The sequence below is a fragment of the Mus caroli genome, unplaced genomic scaffold, assembly GCF_978045245.1.
Source record: "Mus caroli unplaced genomic scaffold, Mus_caroli_1 scaffold_4, whole genome shotgun sequence".
Taxonomy (NCBI): Eukaryota; Metazoa; Chordata; class Mammalia; order Rodentia; family Muridae; genus Mus; species Mus caroli.
The window spans coordinates 39288278-39314185 of NW_028227259.1; the positions used below are offsets into that span (position 1 = coordinate 39288278).

A 25908-nucleotide genomic window follows, 5' to 3' on the forward strand; every position below is an offset into this window, starting at 1 on the left:
TCAACCTGTGTATATAAGGGCTAAGCAGGCCCTAATGCCTGAGGTATGTACCTGATCCCTGGTTGAACATCTTTCTAGTCCTTAGGAGGGACTTGTGTGAGAGTGGAGCCACAGGGGGCTGTGCTGGGTGCTGAATGGAGAAGGGAGCCAGTGTGTGTGTGTGTGTGTGTGTGTGTGTGTTTGTGTGTGCTAGGGTTCTTTGTCAGTACTCTGCATGTACACTGTTCTAGAGCTTAACCTTGGCTCTCCACTTTCAGACACAGAGCGTGTTCACTGTAGCAGTTGACTCTCCTTGGGAGCATCCAGGCTTTCTGAGTGTCCCAAGGTAAGGGGAACTGGGGACCAACTGATATTCAGGTATATGTTTCTTTTTTTTCTTCTTTTCTCCCCCCCTTTTTTTTTTGAGAGAGAGAGAGAGGGAGGGAGGGGAGGGGAGGGGAGGGGAGGGGAGGGGAGGGGAGGGGAGGGGAGGGGAGGGGAGGGGAGGGGAGAGATTCTGTGTAGCCCTGGCTGTCCTGGAACTTGATCTGTGAATCAGGTTGGCTTCAAACTCAGAGATCCACCTGCCTCTGCCTCCCAAGTGCTGAGATTAAAGGCGTGTGGCATCGCTGCCTGGCCCAAGCATTTGTTTTTTATGAAGAGGATAGATACATGTGGAGCCTGCTATGGTAACACCAGGCAGCATGCCAGGATTTGTTCAGTGCATGGCAGAAGTCAGAACAGAGTACCCAGGAAAGACAGACTTGGATGGACTATACTGAAGGGATGGGTAGCGCTACGAATAGCGTAGGGTCTCACACAGGCAGCGGTAAGCACTGGTGAGCAACTCTAGGTGATTTTGAGAGAGGGTTTCTGTGTAGCCCTGGCTGTCCCTATGCACCACTCTCGGCTGCACTACAAAGATGCCCGAGTCAGCTAGGTGCAACTGGCCTTCTTATCAGCGTTTCCAACAATTTGTGTGTGTGCTGTTTTGAAGCAGTATCCCGTGCATCCCAGGCTGGCCTGGAACTTGCTGTGTAGCTCAGGATGACTTGAACTCCTGATCCTCTTGTCCCCATCTCCCAAGCGCTAGGATTACACAGCCACACCTAATTTAAGGAGCGCTAGGGACTGAATCTAGGGCCTGTGGATACTAGGCAAATACTCTGCCAGCTGACTTCCCTAGCCCTGACTTTTTTTTTTTTAAATCCTGTGTCAACCTTCCCAGTGCTAAGATTATGGGTGTGCACCCCCTCAGCAGCGTTGTTAACAGTATGAACATGGTGCTGGGTACTCTTAATATCATGCCTTGCACTCTGTGCCTAAGCAGAGCAGGAGGGTAACCCACTCTGTCAGTGAGTACTGTATCCAGTGTCTTTGCTACACAGAAAATCGGAGGCCAGATTGTTTTTTTTCTCTATAAAAGAGAGTTAGTAAAGTGTATTATTGGTCATTAAAATAGTCTCACAATGGGGGTTTGGATTGGTAAGTGTGTGGGAGGCATGACAGACACACAATGTACATCTTAGGCACATACTGTGGCATGCCGTGGTCACACATGGGACCTGAAGGTCTGCTGTGAGCCATTTTGTCTGTGCAACCTTCTTCTTGCTGGCTTTGAATTTTCTATAATTCATTCACATTAACTTTTGAAAAATAAAGGCTCTTTTTAACAGTTGAGAGTGGGTAGGAGGGAGGGGTTACTCAAGTGAGAAGAGAGGCCTGGCTTGAACATGGGAAAGAAGAGCCCAGACCTTAATTTTTATTAAAAAAAAAATAATAAGAGCTATCCCTCTCCCCACATGGCCACTTCCTGCCACACAGCTGTCCGATGAGCAGCTTGTTCCTCCCTCTGGATCTGTAGTTGTTGTTTTTTGGGGGGTGGGGTGGGGTGGGGTTTCCAGGTCCATGTCCCTGGGGCCAATGCGTTGATGTCACTGTTGGAAGTTAATGAAGAAGGTCCGAATTTCCTTAGGGTAAACGGTGATGATGGAGCCTCCTGGTGGCCTTGGTGGAGAGGTGTGGTGGCCTGGGGATGACAAAGGAATTCTGTCTGCTTGGTTCTTCCTCCTGGACTCCCTTCAGAGCCCCACAGCTTCCTACAGTCTGCTGTGGCTCCCTCTTGGGGATGGCTTTTGGCTGTCCTCTCCTGCTAGGACTCCCGCTGAAGTGGATCTTATCATTTAGCTTCCCCTGTGGCTACCCTGAAGGGCGGGGATTTCCCTGTGGGGGGCTGTGCTAAGTACCTAAGGACTGAGTGGGACCATCCAAAACCAACCTACCCCGACCTCACTAGCTCTATTCAAGTCCTGCTGGGGCTGTGAGCTCCAGCCTTGGCAGGGAGTATCTTTATCATCCTGTTCCCTCCTTGCATGGCTGAAATACTCTCTCACACAGACAGACACACAGATGTACACACACACACACACACACCTTTGTGGAGCCCTAGCAGGAGGGCTATTGACCCACAGCTGTTTTAACTTAATCTGGTAATTAACAATGGTTGTAGATTCAGAGAGGGGAAGTAGCCACATGAGGCCACTCAGCACAGGACGGGTCTGTGTTGCTCCCTAGCCTGGCAGGGCTTTCTAGGGCCCTCAAACCTTTTAGGTGGCCAGTCTTTGTGTTCCAGTGCCAGCGCTGCAGCATCCGCACATCCCAGGTCCCTGTGAGTGAGCGTTCCTCCACAGCCATGACAGACCCCAGTCCTCGAAGTACAACCTGCAGGGACAGGAGGGGAGGTCTCTGCTGATGCCCCAGATCCAGGAAGACCATTTAACCAGAACAGAAGGGTGGCCACCCACTTTGCTGTGAATCCTGGGTCTCTGCCTCAGCGCCTCTCACACCTGGCTCATCTCATCTGCAAGGGCAGACACCAACCTGTTCCAAGTAAGGAAACTAAGACTTGGGGTGGGTGCCTCCCTTGATGGCTTGCTGGATGAGCAAGCCCCAACCCCCGTGGGGGGCAGGCCTCAAGATGGGGAGAAGCCTGGAGGCTTGAGAGATGGCAGGCACCATGCCTGCACCATTTCCTCTCTGCCACCTTTTGAGCCCAGAACTTATACCTCTCTAGCTTAGCAGGTAGGGAGGCTGAGCCTCAGGGAGCCTGGCACCACTTGTGTACTTGGACACGGACTTAGATTCTCTGGCTCTAAGTCACCTTTCCCACAAACTCCAGGGAGAACTGGCATTCAAAGAGAGAACAGGTTTTCTGGTGACACAGGTGACTGTCCATGTTGTTTGAAAGGCTTTGCAGTGCACCAAGGAGGTGGTGGCTCAGCTGCTAAAGTGTCTGTCCTGTGTGTCACCACAGTGTTGGGGACAAGGGGCAGAGACGGGGGTTCTCTAAAGCTCGGTGGTTGGCCTAGCCACCCAGGGAGCTCCAGGTTCAATGGAAGACCCTGTCTCAAAAAAGAAACGACAGAGAGGGTGGCACCCTGACAATGTGTTCTGGTCTCATGTGCACATGTGTGTGTGCAGCATGTGAACCTGCATGCACGTGTCTACACAGCCATACAAACACACATGGGTGCCACAGGCCCTCCCCCAGACCCACCTCTTGGTACAAAATTAAACAAGAAAGAACCGTATGTAGTCTATGGTGCTGATGGGGAAATGTGCACATGCCCAGTGGTCCCCCGACTAAGGGGCAGCTCAGGGCAGGACTGCAGGCAGGGTTGCCTCCCCTTGGTAGAGCATACTTGGAGGGGTGGGGTAAGCCTGGGCTGTTAACCTTGAGATCCACTGTCGCAGGCTGAGACAGTACTGGGTCCTCCCCTGCTTCATACAGGTGGCGCAGGCGCAGCAGCACCCTTTGCAGGTTGGCCTGTGGCTTCTCCGGGTGGCCTGTGGGTGTGGACACGGCAGTGAGGACTTCCATTGATCAAGCTCAAGGCTTTACACTCGGGACTCTATTCCGTATCTCAGCCTTCCTTCAGGATAGCCCCATGGCCCACACCTGCAGCTGTCACTCAGAGGAACAGTCACCTGTCCACAGTCACGTGGCTCACGTGTAGCAGAGGCAGGATCCAGGTAGGGCTGTGCCAACACTGGACCTCTCGCATGCCACAGGGGCAGATGCCAGGGCCCTCAGATCCTCCAGCCTGTTCCTCCCTGCCAGCTCCGGAGTTGGGTGTGGTCATGAGCTGCCGTGGTCATGTGCCTCAACACCAAGTGGGCACAGAGGTGTGCTGCTTCCCGGCAGGTGGCATGTCCCCCATGCCTGCTTCCCTCCTCATTGTTCTCACTGTCTAATGGGCCCAGAAACCAGGTACCTCGACACCCTGACAAGGGGCATCTGCTGAGTGAACTAAGGAAACTCCTGACACCCAGGCTGTCCCAACCCCGACATGAGGGTGAGTAGAAGTGTAGTACTTGCAGGAGGGCTGTCTGAAAGGAGCATATGGTGCCCGATCTCGAGTGACAGCTTGATTGGATGGAGAGAGACCCCTAGGAGATTGACACAGCACTTTCTCAGTGTCCCCCAAGGGGATCAGCCTAGGTGGGAAGACCTATCAGGAATGTCGCCATCTTCCCATGGAGGCCCAAGTGGAAAACAAGAGGAAAGGAGGAAGGCAGGAAATGTAAACTTTGTCTGTCTGTCTCTGCTTACATCATGAACTGAGCTGCTGATCTTCCACGTAGCCCCTGCCATGATGGGCTGTACCCTCCATGGCTGTGGGCTGGATCAGCTCTGTCTCCCTGAGTTATTTCCTTGCACCGGCCCTGGCTGCTTGCATTCATTTCCCCAGGTGCTTTGTCACGAGAGGAAGGGTTGACTGACACAGATCCTAACACAGGGCAGCCCGAGGACACTGTCTGGGGACCGTGTGGGCTCCATCTGCAGAGGGGGTGTGGCTGGGAGCCAGATGCTGGGACCAAACCTGTCCCAGCTCACTGACTTGACTGCAGGCCTTGGTCTCCTCCTAGGTGACAGCTGAGGGGCCAGGGGACCTGGCAAAGCTGTGAGGACTTCCTGGGGAAGAGAAGAGAGCGGGGAGAGTCGCCCTGGTCGGCTGCCTCACCCCTCTGAAGGTTCCTCATGTGCTGGGCATGGCTCCTGCTGTACGTCCAGCCAGGTACGCTGAGGATCTGCAGATGCAGGTTTGGGGGCAGTGTCACAGGCCAGGGATTGTGGGGTCCTGGAAGGCAGACAGACAGTGAAGAGGGGCTTTGGGACCGACTGCTTTAGGAATTCAGCTTTCCACACGGGGCCTGTGCCCCTTCCAGCCATCTCCCAGTCACCCATGCGCAACCCATAGCACAATGGGTGTGAAGTTCACACCTCAGGCCCCCCATCCTACCCTTGATCCACACCCACAGGCCTTTCCTGCCCCCAAGCTGCTCTCACCACATCCAGTCGCTGCTACACAGCTTAAGCTATGGAGGGACTTGAACCTGTCACCTGGCCAGTTCAGACCACAGATGAGGAGACTAAGGTGCTGCCTCACACTCTCTAGCAAGCCTTCCCCTTTCTTCACCATCCCAGGGGCCCTCTGACCCCTCCCTCCACCTGACTTCCAACAGGCGCTGCCACCTTCGCACCATACTCCAGTCACACGGACTGGTCTAGGCATGGGCCACCTGACTCAGATGGAACCAATAGGGCCTGTCCCCAGGACTGCTTCAGTCAGGCCTACAAAGTTGGAGTCCCAGCTCCTTTTGTACGGTGTGAGGTTTGGCTCTCCTGTTTCCCATGTGATAAAAGCCTTGTCCCCCTCCTCTGGGCTATTTGAGGGGGTGAGGCCTAGGGGAAGAAGTTGGGTCACCAGGCTGTGCCCTTGTGAAGGTCACTGGGACTCTAGCCCCTTCCTCTCCCTCCACCAAAAAGCAACAGGGACAAGTGGCCACAGACTAAGTCCATGAAATTGTGGGCCAAGTTAAATCCCTTACTTTTAGGTTGATGATCTCAGGTGTTCTGTGACAGACAGGCAGCTGATTCACATGGTGGGAGACAAGTGCTGAGAGTAGCCAAGGAGGTATAGGTATATAGTCCCGTCTCGTGGGGGAGGGGAAAGGGAGGGGGGAGGGGGAGGAAGGCAGACAGCTCAGGTAAGAGGAGGGGTTGGCCTATGGAGGTTCTAGGTCTTGAGGTCAATTATGATTCTGAAATATTTGGACCTCAGAGCATGACTTTCAGCTGCTCAAGGAGGAGAGAGAGGGAGAGAGGGAGAGAGGGAGAGAGGGAGGGAGGGGGAGAGAGAGAGAGAGAGAGAGAGAGACTTTTAAGACATACTGAATCTTTGCCTGCAGTAAAGATGCTAGCCACTAGGGGGAGCGCATACCCCACCTGGCCGTCTGCAGTGTGCAGTGTGAGGACAGAGTGGAAGAACTGCCAGGAATACCTGCTCCCTAGACACCCACAGCCATCCTGCCCTCCTTTCTCTATTTCCCTTCCTCTTTCTTTCTCTCTTTTTAAGATGGGGTCACACTGCTCAGACCAAGCTGGCCTTGAACACACAGCAATGCTCTCCAAACGTTGCGATCCCAGGCATGGCTTGCAGTGCCTGCCTGGCTTTGGCTCTTACTTAATGGATTCCCCAGGCTCTGCTCAACCAAAGATTCCAGTTCTGCATCTGGTCTTTGCTAAGCCCAGGTGTATATGTGGGGTGTCTCATGCTCCCCCAAACATAAGGTGCCAGGCCCTTGGCAGTATGTTCCCATCAAACATTCTTGGAATGACCATATCCCCCACCCATTCTCAGTCACCCTGACAACTGCAGGACAAAGGCTGCACCTTAAACACTACACATGGCAAGAGTTTAAGAGACATTCCCTGCAGAGGTGAGTGACAGCCACCTGCCTTCTAATACCCGGGAGGGAGGGCTCTGGTTGAAAAACCAAACATTCTAACTCGAACCTCTGCCAGTGAGTAGGGAGACAGCGCAGTTGAAGGTGTGAGGATGGAAGCGCATTCTCTCTGGGCCTCATTGTGCAGAGGCTGCACTGCTGAACCCTTTAAAAACGCAGCATGCCAGGACCTCAGATACGACACAGAGCCATGAGGCTGTCACAGGAGGCCTGCGGGAGGCACAGCACGAACACTGACTTTAGATCATGGCTAGGTAGGTTCTACAGGGGTCTAACCTGTGGCCCAGGACAGCTACAGATGCAACCATTGTAAGGTCATAAACTCACTCATGACGCTGAGCTCCTTTAGTGATTTGGTTGTTTGTTTTGGGAACTGACTACAGTTCTCAAACGTGGGCACCGCAGATGACAGTCACTTTGCAACACCACATGGAATACGTATGTGTGCTCTCATAAGCCGAGGGCCACAGGTTGTCTATACTTCGGGATTTAATGTGTATGCCCATGACAATTCTTTGTCTAATGTTGCCAGAAGCCTAAAGGCTAGACGTCCCTGGACTAGAAGCACTCTTAGGCATTGACAGCCTACCTCTAGTCAGCCAGTCGTTTAAGTGGTGTGCTTCCGACACCTGAAGTTCTATGGTGTTGCAGGATCATGTTAAGGAAGAAAAAGACACAGCAAGGAAGCAGATGGAGAAGACTGAGGGGAGAGAGAGGAGGGGTAGGGGACAGGCGTGGGTCTGTCTCTGTAACGACTAGCAGAGTAAGCTTGAGGGAGCCACAGACAGCATTCAGACTCTGCGTCCGAAGCTGGGCAGAATCCTGAGGCAGGAGCCACTACTCCTGGTGGGTGCATCCTAGGCAGTGGTGATGCTCACCGTGAATGGGCGTCTCTTCGTCAGCCACTTCTTTTAACAACACAACGGGCCCGTGCTGCAGAGCCACCCCACTCCTTGGGTGCAGGGCCGTCATGGTGGACTTGGGCCCCAGCATGAGCCAGAGCACCGGGTGGACAATGGAAGTGTCGTTCAGCGTGAGGTTGTACTTCAGGTCCCAGGCCAGGTTGTTCCACAGCCGTCGATGGAGCATCACCTGCAGAAATCACCTGCGGTCCTTCCTTGGCCCTGGCCATGCTGTGGATGGCTGTGAGGGCCCATGGGGGGGTGGGGTGGGGGTGGGGGACAGCCAGGCCTCTCTTACCTCCACCTGCCCATTCCCTTGGCTGGAGACACCGTGCGCTCGCTCTGCCAGCAACACCAGCCTGCTTTTGTCATCCTCGATGAAGGCTGACTGTACCATGGGGTAGTAATTCTGCAGACACAATGCCAACCAGTGGCAGCTTCAGTATGGGGTCAGGCAGACACCAGCCTGTCTCCTAGGTACAGTGGCAGAGCTGCTTGTGAGCCGTGTAGCTTGGCTGATGGGACTCTTGGCCCCTGCTAAGGACTCAACACACACGGCACCAAGGATGAGCCCCTGACAAAGCCAAGGAATTAGGTAGCAGGGAAACAGGTCGATGCCAGGATGCAGAGCCCACAGGGCAGATCCTGATCAGGGCTTTTGAAACAGCTCTCCCCAGGGGTCTTGCTATTGCTATGAGCAGATGCTTAACAGGGTCAGGAGAGCCATGCTTGGGAACAGCATGGAGCTGCTACAGGCATACCTGGGGGATGGGATTGCTCTTGAAAGCCTTGTAGGGCCTCCGCTGCATCTGGTAGCCGTTGTTGTCAGAGTAGAGGACTTGCTGGCTGTTTAGGTCGCTGCTGGTCCTCAGGATGGCCTCACGGTTTAGGTCCAGGGGGCCCACTCGGTACTGCTGCTCTATCCGTTGGCAGAGCAGTTCCCCAGCAAGGCTCGGGTGGGCCAGACGGGTGTGGATGGAATAGATGTACTCCTGGTCTGTTATGTTCCTGAGAAGGGGGGCATGGGAGAGAGTGATGTAGGGCCTGGCTGGAAGCTACTCCTTCCATACAGGATGCCGGGTGCCAAGAGGCAGCTATGGGAGCAACCCAGGGAGGACTGTGGAGATTTATGTAAGCCCTGGACCATTCATGGAGTAAAGAGAGCCCCTCTCCCATGCTCTGACTCAGCTACCCACAACACGATGGCTCAGGAGTTTGCAAAAAGCACGGGCAGAGGAGAGCGATTCTCTCATGCAGCTATCAGTGACTAGTCATGTGCCAGGGTCATGCCCCAGTACAGGGACAGGGGCTCTGGGGGAAGACACAACACTGACCCGCCCACCCGGAAACGAACCTGTAGAAATACTGCCTTATGTCCGTTACCAGCGCGCCTGCCACCATCTCCATCCCCACCGCTTCCCAGGAAGGCTCAGCGGTGTCCTTGGGTGCAAAGAGGTAGTTGTCAGAAATGGGGCCCTGCTTCACATCCCCGTTGGCCTGGTACTCCAGGAACTCTTGGGTCATGTGCACCGTGCGGTTGCTCTGTCTGCAGGAGTGGGAGAGGAGAATGGTTGGTGTCGCCCTCAGCAAGATCACTCACCTGCGGCAGGGCTGTGTGTAGCTGGGGATCAGGATGGAAGAAAATGTCCCCCGGGAGATTGAGGAAGTCACTGGAGGCCTCAGGGGAAAACCTCTGGTCGCACACACAGCCAGGAACTGTCAGGTGACGTCACAAGAGGGAGGCCGCACACAGGCTGCCATCAGGGTGCACTGTCCCCAGACTGCTCTTCAGAGGCCACACTGGCACAAGAGTGGAGTTGCATCATGCCAACCCAAGCTATCACTGTGTCATGTGCCAGAGATCCTTCATACCCTTTATCCCCAGGGACATGGGTGAGTGGGTGGACATATGGACCCAGGGGTGGGTAAGGACACACAGATATGGAGGGCAGTGGCTGGCTCGGTGCATAGGTGAACAGGTGAGGGCTGGTGGGAACAGAGTATTAAAGACCCTTTCTGTTTTAAACAGTGTAGGTATTTCCCGAAGAACAACTGTTTTTGTACTTAGAGAAGCAGACCACGTGAGCACCTTTGCCTTGGAGCCCTTCAGTCTTCCCTTTGTCTATGGGTCAGGACTCTGAGAAGAGACAGTTACAGCAGCCATTTTGCAGTGGCACAGGGCCCCCCTCCTAAGGACACAAGAACAGGAGGGGGCCTTGCTATCACCTGGTCCTTCCCTGGGGAGGGTGATCACAGAAGGGGGGGTCCCAGGACGCTGTCCATGTATCCCGGCCCTAGACACACTCTGGCGGCAGCACTGGCCTCACCTTACCTATCCTGAATGCTATGTAACATGTTGGTGTCCTGGTCGAACAGCAGAGTATAGCAGTCATTCATCACGGGCACCAGACGCTTGCCTTCCTGGCAGGTCTGTTTCCTCAGTTTGAGACTAAACTTGAGGGTGTTGGCCCTGGGGGCGACCAGCTCCCTGGTGCCTGCCTGGTCCCCGCGGGCATGCAGGACTTGATAGTGCCGATAGCTGAGGCCGGGGATGGTGGTCAGGATGAGCAGGTCGTATGCAGAAGGGTCCTTTGTAGAGTTCTGAATCTACAAGTCAGCAGCATGGAGAGGAAGTCACCTCAGTCACCTCCTAACTCTGGCCGCACACAATGGAGTGGGTGCCCACTGTCTGCCCAGGCAGTGGTGGCCTTCTACCTCCTGAGGATTCCCATGCCATCTTTACAGGTTACAGGTTTGCTCTCCGAGACACTCCCTGGCTCTGAATACACTATCTCAGGGGCCTTGCCTTCCACTCACTTCTCCTTTTTGTCTTGTCCTTCCCCATGCTGCCAGTGGTGTATGGGGGGGTGGTACACAACAATGACAAGAGACCATGTGACTCATACTGAATGGCTCAGGAGTGCAGAGGGGGCGCAGCCTAGAGCTCACCCCAACCTTGGCACCTGTTACAGTGCGTCTTTAAGACGCTCGGGGCCTTTGCATAGGTGCAGTGGAACGAGGTCACCAAGTGGCAGACAGCAAATGCTCTCCAGCAGGACTTCTCGCCCATACCTGTGTTGACACCGGGTGGCCCATCTCATCGGTGACGCTGACATCGGGGAAAGCGACAGTCAGGGTGATAATGGTGGTGATCTTCCAGGCCAGCGGGTTGTACACAGAGGCGGAGTATCCCACAGGCCTTGTGTCTACAGAGAGGACAGGTGTCACTTGAGGCCCCATGATGTCTTTGGGGGCTCCTGGATAAGAGAGGAAATGAGATAGGTAAGACCTGGCCTTCCAGAGTCCCTAGGTAGATGTGGAAAGGAAGGGGTGTGGCCTGGATCTAAGGCTTTGAGTGCCCGACCAGCACTAGAGGCTCTTATGATGCAGGTCTGGTGTCCTTTCTGTTCCATCTCTCATGTCTGGATCCTTGAGTGTACTGCCTGCTCTCCAGCCTCCCTCCTCGGGCCTAGCTGTCCCCTCTACCCAGTTAACTTTTTGGTTCTTCCTCCCTGATGGAGGAAGCCTATCTGTGTGCTCATGGGAAGGCACAGGTCACCTTACTGCCCTACCCAGCACTGATGTCACAAGCTAGGTTCTTTTCTTTCTTCAATTGTTGCTCCTATCAGACTTCTGTCCCCTGGACAAGGATGGGTCTGTGGCCAGCCCTGGACAGAACCTACAGGTTGGATTGGGTCACACAGAAAGAGCTGGAAGGGTAGGGTAAGTAGGAGACACAGCCCAGACCCTGTCATGGAAGTGAAGAAGACCAGAGAGGCTAGAAAGGGCCAGCCAAAAGCAAAAGAGGGACAAGGCAGGGCTCAGGGACCTGGGGCCTTGTCCCTGGTTGCTCCTGGTTTCCCTGGTTTCAAACATCCCCATTGTATGACAGTCACTCTACACGTGTGACACTCTATGGACATAGGAGCTGGGCCATGGCTGCCTGGAGGTCACCTGCAGCCCAGCTGGGCTTGAGAGGAAAAGCTGGACCAGCAGGCCTGGGCCAGAGGACACAGCAGGGAGCACGGGGTGGTAGGTTCAAAGTCTGGCTCTTGCCCTCCTTTGCTGGTGAGCCTGAGCTGAGCTGTGATCTCTCAGAGTCTCAGGTCCCTTGGTTCAGAAATGAGACTCCCTGTTGTGGGCTATGCAAGGCATTAAATGCCACAGGAGCGTTCTAGACTCAGCAAACACCCAGGGCTCAGCAGTGGTTCTTGCTCAGTCCAACGGTGCCACCAGCCTATCCTGGATTCCAGGGTGAAGAACCGGGCCCAAAGCACTGAACCAGCCGGCAAGATCACACCCCTGGTATTGGGATCATAGGGCTTCAGGCTCATGTGAGGTTCTGGTCTCCACGTCTGTCTCAGACTCTTTTTTTTTCCCCTTGAGTCAGGATTTCTCTGTTAAGTAGTTCTGACTGGCCTGGAACTTACTATGTAGACTAAGGTAGCTTTGAACTTAGAGATCCACCTGCCTCTGCCTCCCTAATGCTGGGGTTATAGGTATATGTTATCACTCCTGGCCCCAGACTCTTTTCAAAGCCAAGCCACTGGCTCTTCGAAGGGACCTGGCTTACCTGTGCCAGACCCTGGGGGCCCGCCCATGGCAATGGAAACCATCAGCTTGCGCACGCCCAGCATCCCCATCCTGAGATGTTCCATGTACATGTTCTTCACCTTGGGGGACTCAGTGCCTGTGATGGCATCGTGGTGCTGGACCTGTCACCGCCAGAGTCAAGGAAGACGGGTGTCAGACCTGGTCCTGGGAGGTGTCTGCTTCCAGAACATCAGAGGGAAGGCAGGCATCCCTCTCATCTTACAGAAGGAAAACAGGCTAAAGTCCTGGCCTGGCTTTTCCTGACGTCATAGAAATGCCCTGTCAGAGTCCTCCTGAGCCCCAGCTTCCCCTCTGTCATTGTCTTCCCGTGTGGGTACTGGCTCCTCCTGGTGTTCTGAGTAGGGAGTGAAGCTTCACCACACCAGGGAGAGGTAGAGCAGGATGTTAAGCTTTCCTGGCTGAAGCCACACATTCCACTGCTCTGCTGCACACTGAAAGTCTCTCTGCCTCTCTACAAGACTTCTTGTGCCTCCATTTCCCCATGGATACAGGGGAGGGAGGTGGGTGGAGACGGCCACTGTGCCATTCCATTGCCACACCATCCTGTGGGGGTGGATGTATAGGGGAGGAAATGGGGCCCAGAGAGGAAAAGCAGTGAGCCCAAGAGACCTGTCATTTGGATCCAGGAAGGGCAATGGTGCCAGTCTATTCTCTGTTCTTTGGACAAAGAACAGGTGTGAAGCTTTAGGAAGCCACCCAAGGGTGGATGCCTTGAGACCCGGGGTTCTGCTGTGGCCCAGTGTCACATTGCACCAGTCTTATGCCCAGAGGGGACCTCAGTTTCCTTGTCTATATCATGGAGAAACACACACCGCGAGAGGGTCCAGTCACACGATGGCCATATAGGGACTTTACCTCAGACACAGCCCAGCGAAGCTGTTGGAGCTGCTGCAGGGCCCAGGTAGGGTCCAGAGTCCCACTGGGGTCTGGCCACATGTGGCGTGTGAACATGGACTCCCCAGCATAGAGCAAGGCACTGGCTTGTCTCGCTAGACCCTTGAGGGTGCTCCGGGATGTGTAGAAGCCGGTCCAGGCCTGATGTGGTTCTGGAGGGTAGGAACACGCACTGAGGCCGAGGGCCTAGCCTGTAGGTCTGAGTGTAGATCTGGGGACAGCTCAGGGTATTAGCTCTGCCAGGCCACCCAGAGAAGCAAACAGGACTGGTGGCGATACCAGGAACTCTGGCTCACACAAAGAGACCAGGACCTAGGACTTCTGGCCAGGGTCTGATGCTTGCTGGGGACATCAGGCTAGGCTGGGCACACTGGGACAAGGCAGGAGCTTCAGTATCCCAACAGGAGAGAAGACAGTTCACAGCACACCTTAGAAGCATGCAGCCTCCACATACACAAAAGGCTGGAGAGCTGGGGAAGAGGGGGTGGTGGTGACATGGGGTCTCAGTGGGTATCAGAAACGAAGAGCCCTGAACAGCTGGATAGTTTTGTAAGTGACTCTGTAGGCCTCAGGGAATCCTAGGTCAGGCTGAATATCAGCAGGGTTCCTTCCAAGGCCCTCAGAGGGAGGCAGAGGTAGAGGTGGAGCAGAGAGACACCTGGTAGGTTGCTTAGGGACTCGGGACAGAGGCGGGGCATGGAAACAGGATGGGAGGCAGCTAGCTGTTTCAGAAGGCAGGTCTTAAGCCCTTGTGATTTCTCCTTTCTTGCCTCTTCCAGGTCTAGCTTCTTCCTCTGTTTTCCTAGTCTTTCCCCATAGGACCAGCAGAACCAGACTCTAGTGAGTGGCCAGTCACGTGGCCCCAAGGAAAGGCCACAGTTAGGTGTCCAAATTGCACCAGCAAACCGAGTGGGTAGAAGGCTAGAAATTCACTGCGACTCAGCTGTCCAAGCTGTAAGCCTGGCACCCCCAACTCCTGTCCTATACCAGGTCATCTTCATTTAGCCATGCGCACGTGACATTCCCACTCACGGAGCTCTGGTACCCACAGACAAAACCTCTCCCTCTCGGACTCCATACTCACAAAACATAGCCCACCCCACCATTGTGGCTGTGCCTACATTCCTACCCCTGTCCCCTCCATGTCTACCCACAGGGTGGTGTTCAAGGGCTTGAGAATTACAGCAGTTAAGTCAAGGGGACCCTGCAGCTGGAGCCTATGTATGCAGTTTCTTTGGAAGGGAAAGAAACAGGGTAGAAGGGGAGCAACCTTCACAGAGGTTTTTCTCTCCTAATCTTTCACTGATGAAACCAGGCGGGCTTGGGCTCACAGGTATCACTGTGGCACGGGAAGGCAAGGGGAGGCCCTGCTTCAGGCACCGTGATCACATGGTACTAAATGGTCAGCCAACAGATGCCACCCAAGCGTGGCTCCTCCTCCAGTCTTGGACTGATCAGCTGGTGCATGAGTGTCTGGCTGGGCCAAGCTCACCGGCAGGCATGGCTGTGTTCTGGTCTCTGAGCTGTCCCACTCAAGGGTGCCAACCAGCATCCTACCCACGCTGCCTGGGCTTCTCCTCCAGCAAAAGCAAAAGGCAAAAAGAGACAAGAAGCAGGACACTGGAGCCCTTCACAGACAGTGAGTGACACAGGCAATGAGGAGAGCTGCCTTTTGTTTTTGGCATGGGGATGGAGCCCAGGCCTTCCACATGCTAGACTAGTGCTCTGTCACTGAGCTGTACCCCAGCCTCACACTAAAGGCACAAGGCAATACTCTCTGACGCAGGGCTTGGACCTCTTGGAGTGGGGAGGATGCTTTCTTCATGCCCTGGCTCTCTGCAGTGAAACGAGGCAGACATGGACCCTGTAGCTACCAGCAGGGGGTACACACCAGCCTGTTGGTGTTGAAGTTGGGTGCCTTCTCTGTATCTTGGAGCCCAGAGAGCTGGGACTGGATGGGTCGTGGTCCCTGCCTGATGCAATAGAATCATCAGTGTGCCCTACTGTGAGGCTGCATGCATGGCTCCCAGACTTCCACCAGCCAGGGAGCAGAGGCTGTGTCCTCAGGCCTTTCTGAGGACACAGGAAAGAGATGACATCCCGCACAGTGTCAGTGGCAGAGCAGAGCAAGAGGAAAGGGTGGCTGCTGGAACACAGAGGAGAGGCACTGGACTGCCCACCCTGGTGTGAGGAGGGGCTGCCCAGGGGGAGGGTATGTAGGAAGAGTGGGTGGAAGGCACTCCCAGGAGTCACGGGCCACAGCCATGACTACACATGTGTGGCCCTGGGAAACAGCTGTTTAGGTGGGAAGAGCAGGAGGGAATAGGCCTGGTACTCCTCACCCCTGAACTTACACTGAGCTGGGAGGTAGGCTGGACCCCTGATACTGATTGCCCCCCAGCCTCCTAAGGCTCCTACCTGAAGAATAGGGAAGGAAGTCCCGGTGGTCACGGATGCCCCAGGTCATGTTGGCGGCGTGCAGGGCTTGGAAGTAGTCGTTCAGTGTGGCGTACTGCACCGAGATGCCAAACTGGGCCGTGCGCTGGTTGATGTAGTCCAGCAGGGGGTCCATGTTGTCAAACTGCACCGAGGCGTTGAAGAACTGCTTGTCACATCCCTGCAGGACACAGAGCAGCGGTCGGAACCTCTGGGAACCGCAGAGCCCTCGCCCAGGCAAGAGGGCTTATCACTGACACCCCCAGTAGCCCAGCCACTCTCAAGACTCCAGTAGCTGTCAGGTTTCTCTTATGTAAACCATCACTAGGATTAACTGTGATGATGATTGTTACATAGCCCTGACTCACCCATCCTGACCACAAGCAGGATCGGGGAAGCAGCCAGTGGGCCACCTATCCACCCCTTTCTACTTGCACAGCTAAGTAGCTGTGTGGCCTCTGGACAATTCCTTTACATCTCTGAGCCCCAGATCCCTGCTGCAAAATGATTCCAGAAAACCCTTATAGAAGTACCGGTTAGATGGATGGGACAAATACCCTGCAGAGCAGTCAGCTTAATAATAGTGTCAGGGTATGGGGCTGTCCCCCAGGAATGCCCCTCTCATAAGCCTCATGGCAGATAGCTCTAAAGATCCATTGCACTGATAAGGCACCCGATGTATGCAGAGCCGAGCAGGTTAGCCTGGCTTTCAGTCCCAGACAACGTGAGTGGTGGAGGTGGAGGTGGGGGTGGAGGTTGTCTATCAGCCTGGAGGTAGGTCAGGGGCAGTTTAGAAGAGTGGGTGAGGCCCCAGGGTCTGCAGGGATGGGTGAAGCATTGAGAACTGGGTAGAGATGGGCTAGATGAGAGCCTGCCTCATGTGCGGGCTGCTCTTGCCATAGGCTTCATGGGAGGCCCTGGCAGGATTGAGGACACCCAGTGGATCATGTCATACCCAGGGCCAGAGGACGTGGGGTGTCCGGAACCACGCAGCCCTCTGTTTAACGTTGGCCACCAGAGCCTCAGCGTAGAGGTGGATGTTGGCTCTGGTGACAGGCTCGCTCATGTTAGGATACACGCCGTCTGGGGGTGGCTCTGGGAAGACGGCCACACCATTCCAGTAAAATCCAGACCTGAGGGAGGACAGAGGCTGAGCACAAGAGACCTGGTGAAGAGGCTTAAGGCTACTTGTGGTCTGTCACCTCCTTGCTTGGTTGAGGTCAGGGTGAAATTCATCTTGGGTAGAAAACTGCCCCGAATAGCAGTAGTTAAGATTTAAAAAAAGTAATGCAGTTAAATAAAGATCAAAGCTGAGAGTGACGGCCCACATCTGTGACCCTAGCACTCACCAGGCTGAGACAGGAAGCCTCACACAAGTTCAAGGCCAGCCTGGTCTACAGAGAGAAACTGTATCAGGAAAAACAAAACTAGGGGCTGGGAGACACGGCTTAGGAGTCCAGAGCCATCTCTTGCAGAGGATCTGAGTCTGATTCCTAGCACCCACGGGAAGATGCACAAATGTCTGTAACTCCAATTCTAGTGGATCCAATGTCCTCTGTAGATACCAGTACACATATGTACATGCAGGAAAAACATCAATATACAATAGAAAATTCTAAAGAAAAAAAAGCCCCAAACAAACCATAACCCCCCAACCAATCAAACAATTAAAAAAAATCCTTTCTCAAGGTCCACCCCCAAATCTGTGATGAGCAAACATCAGAGGTTTCTATAGCAACAGGGTCACTCCCTACAGGTTCTCCTGGTCTCCATGGTCTGGAGAGGCCCAGGAAGTACCATCACTGTCCGTGCCACACAGCCATGGGTGGCAGCCAGGAGACCCTGCACCACCTGCTGCCATGGCTAGGCCCGGTCTCTCCTTGGTAAACAATGAGTCGATGGGGAGAGCAAAAGAAACAGCTTCAGGACACGGCGCCTAGCAAAGAAGTCTCGCAAATGACAAGGACACTCCAAGTGTTGTCCCTGCCTCCTGTCTGCTTGCTCTCCACTCCTGGAGCCCCTCCCATGCAGAACTCACAGACGCACAGGGCAGAGCTAGGGTTTGAACTCAAGCCCTCCAAACTTCAGAGCACAGACAGTCTGTTAGCCTGCAGGGGGCCTCCTCACCACAGGGCACTCGACGGCTGGTTCTATGAGACGGTATGGTGCTTCTGTGCTGTGACCTTGCCCCTTTCTGTCCCTGACACCTGTACATGGTAATCCCTGACGGGGTGAGGGCTTTGGGTTACAGGTTTAGCTAGCAACTGACTTTCCAGCTGACCCTACAGCAAAGCCAGGCCAGCGAGGTGCGTGTGGAGACAACTGTCCTCATGGCTGAAAAATCCCTATCCACTGCCCTGTGCCTTTCCCTGTAACTCAGCTCTCTCCCAGTCCAGGCAGAGAGACAGCTGGTCACTGGGGCAAGGGACAATCCCACTGAAGCAGGAAGGAGAGTTGGGGGTGAAGAGACTCTGAGGCACTATGAAGGGAAGTCTGAAATGGGAGGCACAGTGCTAGGGTCAAATTTCCTGGGTATCCACTGGCTCAAATTTTCCACCTTGTAGATGAGGACAGCTGAGGCCTGGAGCAGGCAGGGTCCCATCAAAGTCAAGTGCAATGTCCCTGTGAGGGTTATATCAAAAGCGCATCCTTTGGACAGGACAGGGGGCTCAGTAGTTGAGAGCGCCTCTTGCAGAGGACTCGGGTTTGGCTTCCAGCACTCACACTATGCAGCTCACAACTGCCTCTTAACTCTAGTTCCAGAGGGGATCCAACACCACCTTCTGGCCTCTGTGGGCACTGCACACACATGGTGCACATAAACTGATGCATAAAAATAAATCAATACATATAAAAAATAAAACCTTTCATCTTGTATATGCTTATGTGTGCATGTGTGCGCAGGCACCTGTGTGTGCATGCATACGGAAGCCAGAGGACAATGTTGGGGACAGCACTTTGGGAGCTACTCTCTATTCTGAGATGTCAACTGCCCTGGCTTTTGGAGTAGCAGACTGGGGTTCTATGAGCACCCCGTGCTCAGGAGGCTTGCACGTGGGACACCTCATCGGTGGATGTGGGAAGCTACTAAAATGTTGTTTCTGATCCACAGGATCCAGGGCCTGCACAGCTGCTCCTGGGAGCGGGTGATGTCCACAGACAAGCAGGGCAGCTGCAGACAGGGGGACCTACCTGTTAGAGAAGGGGATGTGTGAGGGGGTGCAGTAGCTATAATGGTCCATGACGTGAGTGAAGATTTCCTGCTGCCCCGACAGGGATGGGGACCCATGCCACACGAACTGCAGCCTCTGTGAGCCAAGGAGGAGGGGGTAAGGCAAGGACAGTGTTTGCTGGAACCCCGGTTCTCCTCCCTCAGCCCCTCTGCAAGTCCATCACACATGCACACCTTCAGCCTCTTTCAAAGGCTCAGGGACAAGGGCTCCTTGTGTCTCCTCTGTAAGATCCCCACAAGTCAAGTGATACCAGGGCCACATGTTGCTGTGAGATTAGCCAGCATGCAGTGGTGGGATAAGCCTTTTGGGAGGTGCACAGGTAAACCCCCCACCACACTCCCACCAGGCCTCAGAGAAGCTCATTTTGATCTGTTTGAGTACCCACAGCCATGGGAGAGTCCATACCGCAATCTAGTCTCACACAGCCTGAGACAGGTTTGGGGCTCCAGAGTCAGTTCTGCTCAGCTCTGCCTTGGGGACACCATACAAGTTCCTAGACCCATCTACCACCTGGTTTCTGAGTGAAAAGCTGGAAGAAGCCATACCCAGTGCTCTAGGGCCATCCACAGGTGACTTTAGTCACGTGCACACATGAGCTCAGCAAGCAGCCTGTACTTTGCCAGTGACACCGAAATGCTCCTCATCATGCTGTCTTGCAGCCCAGGGGACCTGCGTATAACTTTTGCTGGCCTACTCTACCACCGCCCCCTGGGCAATTTTGCATGGGGTAACTTCCCCTCTGGAGCCCTGCTCTCCCCATCGGCAAGGTAGGGCAACTATAGCCGTGCCTCACACAAAGACGTGCTCTCTGTTAGCACAGTGACACTCAGTGCAGAATGGCTGTGACAAGTCAAGCCAAGGAGAAGGATCCTAACTGGCGCTAGAGAGATGGCTCTATGGTGACCAACATATACCATTCTTCCAGGGGACCAGAGTTTTGTTTCCAGGAGCCATGTCAGGCAGTGACAACTGCCTATGACTCCAGTTCCAGAGCATCTGACCCTCTGGACTTCTTACGCATCACCCACACACAGATGTACTCACAGATGGACTCGCCATTAAAAATAAAATAAATCTTTAAAAGAAGGAGGCTCCTAACACAGGACTGGTGCCCATATATAAGGGGAGTGGGCATAGCTCAGTGGCGGAGCATTTGCTAAGCATTGCAGGGCGGCCCTGGCTGCAGTCCCCACTGATAATAGAACAGAGGAGAAAAAAGTAAAGAGAGGAGAACAGAGAGGATGAGAGAGGAGAAGGGGGAGGCAGTGAGGAGGAGAGAGGAGGAGAGAGGAGAAGGGAGAGGCAGTGAGGAGGAGAGAGGAGGAGAGAGGAGAAGGGAGAGGCAGTGAGGAGGAGAGAGGAGGACAGAAGAGGAGAGAGGAGGGGGAGGCAGTGAGGAAGAGGGGAGGGAAAGGGAAGGAGCAGGGACAAAGGGAGAAGAAAGGTTGTTTAAAGGGAAGTATGGGATGGAGGATGTAGACATAAGCACACCACAGCAGAGATAAGAGGAGAAAATGGCCCTTGGCATGCCAAGGAGAGAGGCTAGGCAGACCCTTGACCCCCCCGCACACCCACCCCAGCCTCTAACGCTGTAAGGGCACAAGTCTGCTGCCCAAAGCCCAGGTGTACTTGACACCTCACCTCCAACACGGCTTCATCACTGATGGGGATGCTGGGTGAATACAGCCAGCACCAGGCCGGGTCCATCCCAGCACAATCAACCCATTATGGATGATGTGTGTAATGTCTCCAGCTGAACCCACCCTCCCTGTCCCTCTAATCTTCATCCACATTCCCAGAGTTCAGCTCAGCTCCAATCCACATGAATAACTCTAGGAAGGCGCCAGCCCAGGCCCAGGCCCAGCTAAGGGGTGGAAAGGCCTGGGAGCAGAAGGCCACTCTTGGAGGCAGCTCCAGGAGTCAGACCAGGGTGAGGCAGTTGCCACAAAATCCAATGCAGGGCTGGAAGGCGGCAGGAGGTGATAGTAGGTATTGCGTGGGACACACCTGAGCTTCCTGCATGGCATCCTTGAGGTCGTAGTCAATCCGAGAGATGAGATGGGCATTGAAGCCTGCCAGGGCAAACAGGGTAGGGGTCGTTGCTGATGCACCGAAAGGGTCCACGTGCCAGGAGAACTGTGGCCGGATTCCAAATGTTTCATAGAGAAAGCCATGTCCTTCTGCAAAGACAGAAGTCACCCAGCAGGGCTCACCAGAGTGGCCTCTCCCATCATCACCCTCACCCTGGCTCTCTGGGTGCCCTGTGAGGCTTCAGTGTGAGGCTGGGTAAGTCCCAAGGGCTGCAGAGGACAGCTTTATATTAACTCTTAACTGTATACATCGAACAATTTACCACCACTCTCTGGATGTACAGTTCTTAGAGTCAGTTACATTTACACATACCGCCATTCAGGTCCAGAACTTTCAATCTGCAAAACTGAAACATGGCTTCCCAGCCCCCAGCAACATCGTTCCATATGATCCCAAAGTTCTGGTCCTTATGCCTGGCTCAGCGCAGACTTGAAGAAAGATTTACTTTTAACAAACATGTGAATGCAGGTGGATAAGTGTATGTGAGTGCAGGTGCCCACAGAAGCCAGAGGAGGGCGCTGGGCGCCCTGGAGCTGGAGTTACTGGAGTTACAGACACCCCTGAGCTTCCTGGTGTCGATTCGAGGAGCTGCACCCAGATCCTTTACAAGAACAGCAACGATCCTTAACCCAGCGCCTGTGCAAAAGAGACCAGGAATCCCAGGGCATCCTCAGCCTCCATGAGGGCTGTGTGAGCAAAGTACATCACTGTAACTGGAGGTGACAGCGGGGAGAAGGTGCATGGCGCTGCAGTAGCAGTGATGGGTCGGCAGTGGTGGTGAAGATCAGGAGTGGTGACGGTGGTGGTGGTGGTGCTAACAGTGGTAGTGGTAGTGGTGATAATGGTAGTGACGATAGTGGTGATAATCATAGTGATGATAGTGGTAGTGATGATAATGGTAGTGGCGATAGTGGTGATAATCATAGTGATGATAGTGGTAGTGGTGATAATGGTAGTGACGATAGTGGTGATAATCATAGTGATGATAGTGGTATTGGTGATAATGGTAGTGGTGATAGTGGTAGTGATGCTAGTGATGGTGGTGGCGTTTGTGATATCAATGGTGATAGCAGTGTGATAATGGTAGTGATAATAATGGTGTTATTGGTAATAATAATACGATAATAATAGTGCTGGTGGTAGTGATAAAGGCTAAGGCAGTAGCAATGGAGATAATGGTGGTCATGATGGTGTTGATGATAATGGCAGTGACCATGGTGACGGAGGAGATGTCATGATGGTGATGGTGGTCATGATGGTGATGGTGAAGGCAGATAACGTTTACGGGGTATTTCTTAGGAAACCATATATTCTACTTAAAGTACTTCCTGTGAATTATCCCGACTTATTTCTCTCAAGAATATCAAACTCATCTCTTAGTGAAGAGGCCGGAGCTTGATGGTAGAGCTTTTGCCCAAGGCCACAGGTCCATGGGGCCATGATGGTCCTAGAACTCCTGACTCTGGGTCTGGTTCTTAGCCCCTCTACTCAAACCCCTGCAGACCTAGAAGATCACTGTTTCCCTTTACGCTCAGCTTGGAGAAGCAGGCAGAAGTCAGGACATGGAGGCCAGACATATACTTCTACCCACTCCAGGCCTCTGAGTGACAGGCAGAGTGGCCACTGTGGCTTGGCTTGAATAGGAAGTATTCCACACAGACACATGGACTGGGGCTTGCTCCCAGGAGAAGGTACTGGAAATTTCAGGATGTAGGGCCTATTGGGGGATGTACGCCATTGGGGCAGGTCCATGTTATCTCTGGTTCCTTCCTATCCACCATGAAATCAACAGTGACCTTACCCACATGGTTCAGCTGCTGTGTGACCTCACCACGGGCCCACCAGAGCCAGGGACCGGAGGCTGAACCCTCAGAAACTATAGGCCAAGCCAACAGTTTGGCTGTTTTTCCCAGCTACTTATCTGCAACGATAAAGAACTGAGCCCAGCATCCAAACCTGTGAGCTGTAAGATCTGGTCATCCAAGTGGGTCACAGCCTCATCATGCATGACTTGGCCTCCGAGAACAAACTCCAGACGTCCTTCATGCAGGAGCTGGCGGACCTGGTCACGGGCAGGCAGAAGAAGACAGCCAGGTCACAGGTCCCAAGCCTGCAGCACTTCCCAGGGTCCCTCATGAAACACCGCACCCTGGCTCACTCCACAAAGGCAGGAGGACCCTGTCTTGGTTCATAGCATGTCCCCAGAACTCAGAGGCACATAACCCACAGCAGCTATCGGAGACCTGGATCTAGGCCTGACTCTGTAAATGTATTCTTAATTTTCAAATAACTTTTTAAAAAAGCTGAAGGAACAGAACAGTGTGCTTTCTCACACCCCTCCCCAGACTCACTCATTGGCCACATTTTTGGGTTCTCTTGAGCGAACACTTCCACGTCTATTCCCTGACTCTATTTTGTCTGAAGCACTTCCGGTGAACCGGCTGCAGCCTGCTTCACTCTGAGCACTTTTGTGTGGTCGGTCCAGAGGACTGAGGATGACGGTAAGCCTAGTTAGTACTATCACCACGACTAGGAAACAGAATACTAAGACTGCTGTGCAACGCCAGGCTCTCCGTGAACCTCTCGGGCTGCCCCGCCAGTCCCTCTCTGGCACACCATTCAACCTGGGACCCCATGTCCCCGTAAATGGTCATCTTTCATTCAGCTCCTTTAATTCAGGGAACAATTCCTCATCCTGTCTTTTTTTTGGGGATTGACAATTTAGAGGGAGACAGGCCTTGTTATGTGGGGTTCAGTGTGGTCTTGCTAGGGAATGTATGTTAGATAAATGAATTTAGGGGTTGGTAGAGAAAAGTATGGGCACGAGGGTGGGTGGTTTTATGTTACTTTTGGCTTGTGTGCTGAGGGTGGAATCTATAGGTGGCTTACCCCAAGGCACCGGTTACATATGGGGAGGTGTCTAGCTACTGGGGATTCCTAGCGGACAAAATCCTGGCCTCCAGGGAACTGCACTAGTAGATTCCTACCTAGGGCTTTACACAAAAGCCACACCCTTCACAGAGGGTTGGAGACAGACCCCATTGGAAGAAGCAGCCTCTAAAGTCAGACAGCCCTGTTTCTGAACCATACCTGTTTATTCATAAACTATAAACCCTTGAGGTAGCTGCCAGGCCATACCTGTAAGTCTATGCAACAATCCCCCAGAGCTGGTACATGCCAATGGCAAGCCCCAGGTGTCTCTTCAGAATCCTTGGCATGAGCTGTTTGAGTTGGGAGCCGGCTATCTTGTCTTATAGAAGAGAAAGCCATAGCTTACAGATGCCAGTGGCAGGATCAGGCACCAGACTGCCCACATTCTCTGTACTGTGTGACACTAAGCTGTCACTGAGCCACAGGGGTTCCAAACACGGCCAGCCAGGGGCAGGGGAGAGTCAGTGTGTGCAGATAGGGGAAGGGACAAAGTTCACCTGGGTGTTGATTAAGTACCAACTCCCGTTGCTTCTTGGGAGAAATGCTAGCGTAGGGGCATGTCTGGTCCCCTACCAAGAACAGGCAGAAAGATGACGTCACCCTGTCTATGGGCAGTGGCCCTGACCACAAGCCTAATTGTTGTTGTTGTTTTGTTTTGTTTTACAGCTAGCATGTCCCTGAGCACATCTGGAACTCCCTACCTAGTCTCCTCCTGGAACTTTCCTCTCACACTTGAGATACCTTAGGGGCCCATGTCCTGACACTCCTGTCCCCACCGTACCTGCTGTTTCTGCAGCTCAGAGGCCACACCGTCCCACCACAGCCGGAAGAACTCCTGCTCCACGGCGATGAAGCGCCGCGGCCCTCCACGGAGCAGTTCCGCCACCACGGTGGTGTAGACATTGGCTGCATAGGCCCTCATGCTTTCCTGGGGAGGCAGAAGCCATCACAACAGCCCCAAGGGTAGTGATGAGTCCAAAGGAACAAAGAGAAGTACAAGAGACCAAGTACCCTGGTGTCTAACACCTCCGGTGTACTCAGGCCTAGGGGTATGTGGCAGGGATCACCACTTTCTCTTTATAGACAAGGAACTTGAGCCAATGGACAGAAAGCCTCTCCCTGCCCGCTCTGTACAAGATCTTGAGCAGAAAGAACCACGAGGTTACAGGCCCAATACCAAGCTTATCTGGCCAGATAGGAGTGTGAAGAGGAAGCTGAACTGGCTAGCCCTCATATCAGCACCACAGAGGACCAGCCCAGTTGCCTGTAGTCAGCTGACATTCACCTGCTTGGAAACCTACCCCACCCAAGCTACTCCAGGCTTATTCCCGAGACTGGCTACCAGTCAATCCACACTTTGGGGACACACTACTCTGCCTTAACTTTTGCAGGGACCATCTAATAAGATAGATGCCATCAGGCAGGAAGTGGCCAGCCTGAGGCTGAGGCTCAGACAGCAGGGGATCAGGCTGGGGGGTGGGGTGGGGTGCTGCAGCCCAGGTCGCCTCTCTTCCCGGCTGGGTCGGGTACACCCCGCAGGAGGCAGTTACTGTGCAAGGAGCTCAGGAACGCTCCAACTTACCTGGACCGTGTAGACCCAGCCCACGTCCATGTGACTGTGGGGCACCACGAAGGCCCGGATCGGGCCGGCGGGCTGCGCTGCCCGCGGACACAGCAGCAACAGCTGGCCGAGTAGCGGCAGCCAGCGCAGCGGCCCCATTGCTGGGCGGTGGGACGCTGCCAGGGCAGCGGGTCCGGAGTGGAGCGGTCCACTTCCGGGTCCGGGACCCGCGGCGCCGCCTATCGGCGGGAGTGCGCGAGCGCAGCCAGCCACGGGCAGGGCACGAGCTTGGTGTGGTACGGCGCCCCTTGTCGGCTAAAGTGTGTAGTGCAGCTCTCGTCCCCATATGGTGGCCTTGCAGCTCAAGGCCACCACCTCCAGACTTGGAGACCGCTGTTGTCTACACAGAGGGAAACCTTCCAGGATAACACGCGCTCCGACGCAGACCTCTAGCCTC

At 54.0% G+C, this 25908-nt stretch overlaps 1 protein-coding gene across 2 annotated transcripts; it reads right to left on the bottom strand.

Annotated features, from left to right (window-relative positions):
• Positions 1-1706: 1706 nt before the first annotated feature.
• Man2b2 (mannosidase alpha class 2B member 2) lies at positions 1707-25677 on the bottom strand. 2 transcript variants are annotated; one of them, XM_021162851.1, is made up of 19 exons: positions 25473-25677; positions 24672-24818; positions 22916-23021; positions 20876-21048; positions 18828-18943; positions 16591-16768; positions 15618-15816; positions 13161-13351; positions 12265-12406; positions 10764-10897; positions 10024-10298; positions 9046-9237; positions 8453-8699; positions 7990-8100; positions 7668-7881; positions 5004-5120; positions 3713-3825; positions 2583-2700; positions 1707-2008 (listed from the first exon to the last, which is right to left on the bottom strand). In XM_021162851.1, the coding sequence occupies exons 1-19, from the start codon at positions 25608-25610 to the stop codon at positions 1914-1916; spliced, it is 3006 nt and encodes a 1001-aa protein (XP_021018510.1). In that variant the 5' UTR covers positions 25611-25677; the 3' UTR covers positions 1707-1913. The 2 variants fall into 2 exon arrangements, with proteins under 2 accessions (XP_021018510.1, XP_021018508.1); XM_021162849.2 differs by having other exon boundaries at positions 10764-10948.
• Positions 25678-25908: the final 231 nt, after the last annotated feature.